Here is a 7,983-nt window from a genome sequence, read left to right as displayed (position 1 = left end):
AGCCTGGGGCACCCGCCTCCCAGCGGGGTAAGGCCGGCAAGCCTGAGAGCAGCTTCTGGCACAGGGTGGGCCTGGAGTGTTACTTCCGTTGGGCTGCCCCCCAGGAAGCCTTCTCTGGTCACCCCAACCCATCCCAGCCCAGGCTTCACTGGCCCCATTTTGTTGTGCCCGTAAATGCCTGGCCAGACATCTGTGGGTTCGCCCATGTTCCTTGGGCCCAGCACGACCCTGGTTTTACCCTGAATGCCTGCTGCGTGGACAAAATGGACAGTTTGGACTAACTAAACCCCATTTCCAATGGCCTGCTAGGCCACCTCCCCATGCCTCCATCTCCTCCTCACCCTCACTGAGCCCCTGGGCCTGACCTGGAACCCAGGAAATCACAGAGAGGCAGGAGTTTGCATTGGCTGCTTTATTTAAGGGCTTGTGGCTGACAGCTATCCCTGACCCAGCCCCTCCTTCTCTACAAAAGCAACTAAACATGAAAAGGGGCTATCCCACCAGGGCCTGGCCAAGGAGGCTATGACACTGTGGCTCTGAATCTCAGGCTGCAGGCCTTGGAAGGCAGGGAAGGAGGGAGGGCAGTCCAGTTCAAAAGGGCAAGGTGCTGGTGAGGTGGGTGAGGAGGCTGGAGGGTCCCGCGGCAGCCTCTGCTGGCCTTGTCCTTGCCCAGAATGTCAGGACACAGGCTCCGAGGAGGAGTGAGCAAGTTAAAGGCTTTCAGAGACAAGTGAAGCACTTCAGGCCCCCTGGGGGGGGGGGCAACGACCCCGCCTCACCTCCAGTCCGTGTCCACAAGCACACTGCCACGGCCACGCTCGCAGCCGCACACACTCACACTCACACCCACTCCATACACACAGAGGGCTGTGAAGGCCCTGGACCCACACCCTGGACCCTGGAATGTCTCTGGACTGGCAGCTAGTGGGGCAGGTCCACGGCAGACGGCACTGCCAAGGGAGTGGGTCCTCTGCATTGCTACTGATTGGCCGCCTCGCAGGCATCTATCCAATCGCTGTACACGTCCACTGGTTCTGACAGATCTGGGCCGCTGAGGTCAAGGGCAACTGGTGGCATTGGACCCCTTCCCTGTGCACACCACTCACTGGTGTCAGCCGGGTCCCTGCCCTGCACCCTACGTAAGCTGGCAGGTGGCACCTCTTCCCCTGGGGAGTCATAGCCCTTCACCGGGGCAAACAGCAGGGCCAGAGGAGCAGAGACTGGAGTCCCGTCCCCCTGCTCCTGGCCAGGTGCCCTAGGGCAGTGCACCTGGTGCCGGGGAACCCTGACTGCCCCCAACCCTCCCCACCCACCCCACCTTCCAGAAAAGGCCTGTTTCCCCAAGGATACATGTGATGGGCGTCTGGAACTCCTCTAGACACACGGTACAAGAGATGACTCCGGTGTTGCGGGCACGATCCCTGGAACAGCAGGAGGTGGAGGGGCTGGTGAGTAAAGGAGCCTGTGTCTCTGGGTGACGATCCCCCTAACTGCGAAGGCCTGGGGCAGAAAGGAGGATGGTGGGAGCAGGAAAACTGCCTCCTGACTTTGGGAAGAAAGAGGAGGCCCCATCCCCCACTCACATTTTTACGTCACAAGACTTCTCGTGGTTGCAGAAGGGGCAGGTGAACTGGGTCTCTAGGGTGCCGGTCATCTTCTTTTTGGGGGGTGGCTTCCGTTTTGACTTTCTGCGCCCCATGTCTGTAGGAGGGCAAACCTGGGGGGGGGCAAAAGTCAGCAACTCAGGGGACCCACAGAGCCCTCCAACTTGATGCTCTAGGAAGCAGACTGGGAAGAAGGCCTGGCTGGCACGTGAGGCTCCGCCTCTGAGGGTTGAGGCTCCCAGTCCCCAGGCAGGCGGACAATCCAGGCACACTCTGGGCAGCGTGGATGGGAGCAGGCTCTGGTATCAGGTGGCCTGAGTTCTAATCATGGCCCCCCACTTACTGAGTGACCCCAGGCTGGTGACTTAAACTGTCTGCACCTCAGTTTCCTGTCGGTAAAATAGAGATGAAGCTGCTATTTCAGAGGGGGCTCGTGGGGCACCCACGACACGCGGTAAGTAAAGCGCCGGGCACAAGACCTGGCCCGTCCATCATCGGCACCCACAAAGGACACCACTGTTCCTGGTGAGGATGACACAAGAGACTCCAACAGACCAGCTGCACAGGGCTGGGCGGGGCCTAAGTGCTCAGAAGCCTGTGATTTCAGGAGCAACAGCTCCTCTTCTCAAAGGGACATGCAAGTGGCACCCAGGAGGAATGACACTCGAGGCAGCTGACAGATCCTCCGGACGAACCTCTGGATAAAGAGCTGTTGGGCAGAGAAGAGGGGACAAGCATCTCGAGTAGAGACACTCCACACACCAAGACTGAGGACAGTGTCTGAGGGCCCCCGCCAGCCTTTGGGGACCACACAGGCAGGGGTGAGGGGAAGGCTAAGGAGGGAGCAGAGGCAGGTGGGAGGTGTTTGCATGGATACTGGGGGCAGTGGGGAGAGAAAGGATAAAATCACTGCCTTTCTAAGGCATCGAGGAGAACAGGTCAGAGGTCTGGATGCAGATGAAGTCAGAACCAGGACATGCAGGGACGGCAGTGGCTGAGAGACTAAGACAAATCAGTGGAGTGAGTGTGGCGAGAGGAGGGGTCCAGGATGACTCCTAAGGCGGTGGGGGATGGAGACGGTGGGTGGGGGAGATGGTGGCATCATTCTCTGATGTCTAGTGCACAGGAAGAACACGATGTGGGGGAAACGATGGGGTCAAGTATCAGAGGGACAGGTATCTTGGAAGCAGGGGTGACCACTGAGCACATCTCCCACGCCAGGGCTCCAGACCTGGGAGTGCCTTCCCACGGCGCTCTCCCCTCTCGCCGCTCCCCCTCTCCCCCACCTGTGTGGCTTTAGCACCGTTCCACCCTGAACCACAATGCACACCAGAATTTCACTCGTATTTAGAATAGCTCTCTACATACCATCCTCAGTCTTAGCTTAGGGTGTTCCCAGTTCTGAGTAAACAGAATTAGTTCATGGAGAATGTCCACGAGCCCCCAGGACCCCCCCTTCTGCCTTCCCTCCTTTGCTATGAAAGAATGTCCATGCTCCCCTTAAAAACAATTTGTTACCTTGTGCCCTGGATCCCAACATCAGATTTTCTCTTGCCACTAGATCATTAACAAACAGTTATTAAATACATCCTTAAAAACAACCACCTCGTGGGGCGACTGAGTGGCTCAGTGGGTTAAGCGTCTAACTCTTGATTTCAGCTCAGGTTATGATCTCAGGGTCATGGGATCGAGTCCTGCGTAGGACTCTGAGCTCAGCACCGAGTCTGCTTGGGATTCTTTCTCTCTCCGTCTGCCACTTACACCAGTCGCAAGCTGGAGCTCTCTTTCTAAACAAAAACACAACCACCTCTTCATTCTGTGGGCTTTTCTAGTAGAGCTGTCTGCACTCACTGTCTTCATTCATTTCCTCCCATTCTCCCTCTACCTCCCCACCATTCTGCTCACCCCCCTCTCAGGGCACTGGACACACCCGTCCCTCCTCCCACCCATGCGGCTCTCAGGACCCTGCACTCTGCCCCAGCCTCACTGGTGGCTCCTTTCAGTTTCTGCTGCTCCCCCCAGCCCCAGCCCTGACGTCTCTAATGGTACATGAGCCCGCAAGCTCAATCTTTGGGCCCCACTTCGTTTGCACTCACCCCCATGGAGATCTAGCCCAGCCTCAGGGCTTCCTCTATAGTGATGCCTCTCGATTCACCATCCTCAGTGTCTCCTCTCAACTGCAGACTGGTTCCTCTAACTGCCTCGGCTACACCTTCACTGGATGCTACCACACGTTTAAACATAACCCATCCAAAACCAAGCTGCCGACACCTCAACAGGCTCTTCCGGTCTTCCCCATCTCAGCAGATAGGAAATCCATCTATCCAAAAACCTTGGGACTCACCCTCCATTCCTTTCTCTCCCTCTCACACCCCTTATCTGATCCTGTTCCTGCTGCCCTACCTCTAACAGATATCCAGAATCTGTCCACTTCTTGCCAAGACCATGGTCTGAGTCCGGAGTCCTAGTCATGCTCACACAGCCTCCTCATTGGTCTCCCTGCATCTTCTTCCCTGGCCACTTCCCTCCAAATATAAATTCTATGGTGGCAGGGATTTTTGTCTTTTCTTTGTATCCCCAGAGCCTAGAATGCTGGTGGCCCAGAGCTGGCATTCAACAAATGTGTACTTAATGAATGAATGAACCAATGCCAGGCCTTTCACTAACCACAGCAATGCTGCAATCAAGGCCAGCCAAGTGTCTGCCCTCGTGGAACCTCTATTCTACTAGAAGAAGAGAAATCCTCAACAACGTAATGAGAGATAATTTCAATTATCAGTAAGTGCTAGGAGACTAATCGGTCAGGGCTAAGTGAATACTTTCGGAATAGCGCTACTTCAGCTAAGAGTGGGGTGGGAAGGGCCCTCTGGGTAAAAGTCATTTAAGTGGAGGCCTGAATGATGAGAGAAAGCAACGACGCAAAATAGTCCAAGCTGACCGAACAGCAACTGCGAAGGCTCTGAGGCAGAAGCAGCTTTTTTTTCCCCCAGAAAGAGAAAGACTGGTACAGCTGAAGCTCAGTGAGCAATGGGGAGAAAGGGTACAAGATGGGGCAGCAGAGGAAAGCAGCCAGACCCCAAAGGTGTGGCCAGTTCTACAGTCCATGCTTTCACCTGCTCGGGGCAGTGTTTTGTTTTCCCAAAGCCTGGCCCCGGGTACCACCTGTAACAGAATCCCCTGGGGGGAGGGGATGCTCAAAAAAAATGCAGATTTCTGAACCTCATCTCAGATCTGCCCCCAGTGGAACGGGGTGGGAGGCACGATTTGCCCACTGCTGAATCCCCAGCGCTGGTAGTGCCTGGTATGCATTAAACGCTCAATAACTACTTGTTGAATGAATAAATCTCTTGAATCAGAAAGTACGCATGGGCCCCAGAATCTCATTTTACCCGGCGTCTGCAGCACCCCAACTCCACGGCGGAAAAGGGGTCTGGCCTGTACACAAAGCTTCGGGGGCTTCAGCCTGCCCTGTGGCGACCTAAGTCCAAGCGCGCCAAGGGGATGGGTCCCCAACCCTGCCGTGACTCACGAGGCGGCGGGTGAACGGTCCTTCCAAGCTCACCGAGGTTTCGGCGACGCCTCCCGCCGGCCGCCCGTGGGAGCCAGGCCACCGAGCAGCCGCGCTTAGCCGGCTGGGGTCCGGCGGAGTCAAGCTCCCCAGCAGGCCACCTCCCAAACCCGGGGTCCTCGACGCCTCCTCCTGGACCCCGTGAGCGTCCCTAAGTAGAAGATCGCCCAGTTACGCCAAACCCCAACGCCCGCAGGTGCGAACGGTCACCTACACTCTTTTCCCCTCGTTGCGACGGCCTCGTTCACCCGGGAGACAGTAGCTTCCGTCTCCCGCCGGAAGCGGAAACCCCTCTCCTCTTCTCACCCGCGGCCAGGACCGCCCAGCGAGCCGGCCCCGCCTCCTCCAGTGCACACGCGTACTCGCGCACCGGGCCTGGCGGCGGGATCGCAGTGCGCCTGCGCGAGGGCTCGCGCACTTTGGTCTGTGGTAGTGCGCGCCTTCGCTTCTGACGAGCTCACGCGGGTGGCGCTAACTGCGGTTCGGGAGCGGTGGCGGCTGGGCCGTACCAGCTTTGGAAAGTCAGACTTGCCCTTGGCCTCAGTATCTTCACTTGCCTTTTCTCCCAGTTCAAGCCCCAGCCCCTCGCAGCCCACCTGGATCTCCCCAACTGCGGACACATTCAAGCATCTCAGTGCTAAGGAATTGCAAATACCAGTATGGCTGAATTGGTGCTGGGGGAGCTTGTCGGACTCTCTTCTCAAACTTTAATAAAAGCCTGCGGATCTTCTTAAAATTCAGGTCTGATTCATTACGTCAGGTGTGCGGTCTAAAAGTCTGCATTTCCAACTAGCTCCCCGATGACGTCCATGCTGCTGGTCCGCGGACCACACTGAGTGCTGAAGTTGCAACAGAAAACGTTGACTAGGCATACACGGACCAGATCACGTGGAGTCTTGTGGGCCAAGTTAGGGACAGTTTTGGAGCTGGGGGAGATAGGAATAAGGCTTTACGAATCCCGCAATTTAGGGAAGAGGCTGGACATAAAGGATCAATTACTGCACTCCTCAGTGCAGCAGAGGAGAACGTGTGGATCTCAGAGCAAAGGATGGTGGAGGGGGCTGCCAAACTAGTCTGGGAGGTTGGGGAAAGCTTCTCTGGGAGGCTGACGCTCAGGTTGAAATCGAAGGCTGAGCAGGAGTTACACAGAAATAGTCCCTGCAGAACTGATGGAGTGAAGGAGAGAAAGGGATCAAAGGTGACTCCCACTGTCTGGAACCCCTGGGTGCTGCCTCTCAGGGAGACGATTTGGAGGAGAAATCAAGGGTTGTGTTCTAGCCAAGATTTTTGAGACAAGCAAAGAGAGGTATGGGACAGGTCATCGAAGGTGGAGTCTGGAGCTCAGGTGAAAGTTCTGGATGTGATTTTGAGAGTCATTCACCTAGGGAGGTTATCTGAAGCCTTGGAGCCAGAGGAAGTCACTTGGTTTCAGGGTGAGGGGCAAAGTATAGCAGAAGAAGAGGGCTAAGAAGGAGACCAGGGCACCCCATCGTTAGATGTTAAGAGGAGGAGTCAGCAAGAGACTGGGCCGACTGGTGAGGTAGGGAGGAGAAAGAGGTGGGTGTCCTTTCCCAGAAGCCTCCAGAAGAAGATATTTCAAGACAGGAAAAGAGGTCAGCTATGCCACATGTGGTTGAAAGTTTGACTAAGATGAGGAAAGAGGATTGACTCTGTTGACTTTGCAAGTGTTTGGTCAGGGGTGACCTTGGTAAGAGCTGTTTCATTAGGGTGTTCAGGAAAATAATTTGGATTGCGATTATTTTCAGTTAAGCTATCTTCAAGGTATCCCCTAGGGGGCAGTGTTACCCTTGGAACTGACTAGCGGACTCTTTCAGTGCTGATACAAACTTGTACACGCACAGGATGGGATCATACTATATGTTACCTTGCAACTTGGTATTTACACTGAATAGTCAAAACACATACAAGTAGCTTTTGTTTTTAGTAGCTACACAATTCATACTGCAACTCGGCCGTAGTATATATGGACAATCCCATATTTACTCATGATTGCTGGGTTTCTTGGTTACTTTTCTTTCTCATTCTATTTTCTTTCTATTTCTCTCTTTCTCACTTTCTCCTACCTTCCTTCATACCCAGCTTTGTTGAGATATAAGTGACAGACAATAAATGGCATGTAAAGTATGAAATTTCATGTTTTGACATATGTGTACACCCATGAAACCATCACCACAATTAAGATTGTGAAAGCATCCATCACTCCCAAAAAGTTTCTTTTTTTTTTTTTTAAGATCTTATTTATTTTGGGGTGCCTGGGTGGCTCAGTCGTTGGGTGTCTGCCTTTGGCTCAGGTCACGATCCCAGTGTTCTGGGATCAAGCCCTGGCATCGGGCTCCTTGCTCCGTGGGGAGCCTGCTTCTCCCTCTCCCACTCCCCCTGCTTGTGTTCCCTCTCTCGCTGCCTCTCTCTCTGTCAAATAAATAGATAAAATCTTTTTTAAAAATAAAGATTTTATTTATTTATTTGAGAGAGAGACAGATAGAGCATGAGCAGGGGGGAGGGGCAGAGAGAGAGAGAGCAAGAGGGAGAAGACTTCCCACTGAGCAGGCAGCCCAATGTGGGGCTCCATCCCAGGAGCCTGAGATCATGACCTGAAGCCTGAGATCATGACCTAAGCCGAAGGCAGACGCTTAACTGACTGAGCCACTCAGGAGTCCCAGCCCCCAGAAAAGTTTCTTCATGTTTCATTGTAGTCAGCCCCTGCCCCACCCCCCAGCCCCCAGCCCCTGGCACTAACCGATCTGTTTTCAGTTCCTATAGCTTCGTATTTTTCAGAGAGTCCGATGAACA

The 7,983-nt window shown here is 54.4% G+C and overlaps 1 protein-coding gene across 3 annotated transcripts; it reads right to left on the bottom strand.

Annotated features, from left to right (window-relative positions):
- Nucleotides 1-543: 543 nt before the first annotated feature.
- Nucleotides 544-5,508, bottom strand: ELOF1 (elongation factor 1). Of its 3 annotated transcripts, none has more exons than XM_045774588.2 (4): nucleotides 5,387-5,508; nucleotides 1,584-1,717; nucleotides 1,351-1,421; nucleotides 544-1,043 (listed from the first exon to the last, which is right to left on the bottom strand). In XM_045774588.2, the coding sequence occupies exons 2-4, from the start codon at nucleotides 1,697-1,699 to the stop codon at nucleotides 979-981; spliced, it is 252 nt and encodes an 83-aa protein (XP_045630544.1). In that variant the 5' UTR covers nucleotides 1,700-1,717; nucleotides 5,387-5,508; the 3' UTR covers nucleotides 544-978. The 3 variants fall into 3 exon arrangements, with proteins under 3 accessions (XP_045630544.1, XP_045630545.1, XP_045630546.1); XM_045774589.2 differs by having other exon boundaries at nucleotides 832-1,043; nucleotides 5,134-5,444; XM_045774590.2 differs by having other exon boundaries at nucleotides 832-1,043; nucleotides 5,167-5,408.
- Between the last annotated feature and the right edge of the window lie 2,475 nt (nucleotides 5,509-7,983).

The sequence above is a fragment of the Ursus americanus genome, chromosome 14, assembly GCF_024610735.1.
Source record: "Ursus americanus isolate L20-20 chromosome 14, mUrsAme1.1.p, whole genome shotgun sequence".
Lineage (NCBI taxonomy): Eukaryota > Metazoa > Chordata > Mammalia > Carnivora > Ursidae > Ursus > Ursus americanus.
The sequence above is the reverse complement of the archived record's forward strand: the minus strand, read 5'-3'. Positions and strand labels throughout refer to the sequence as shown.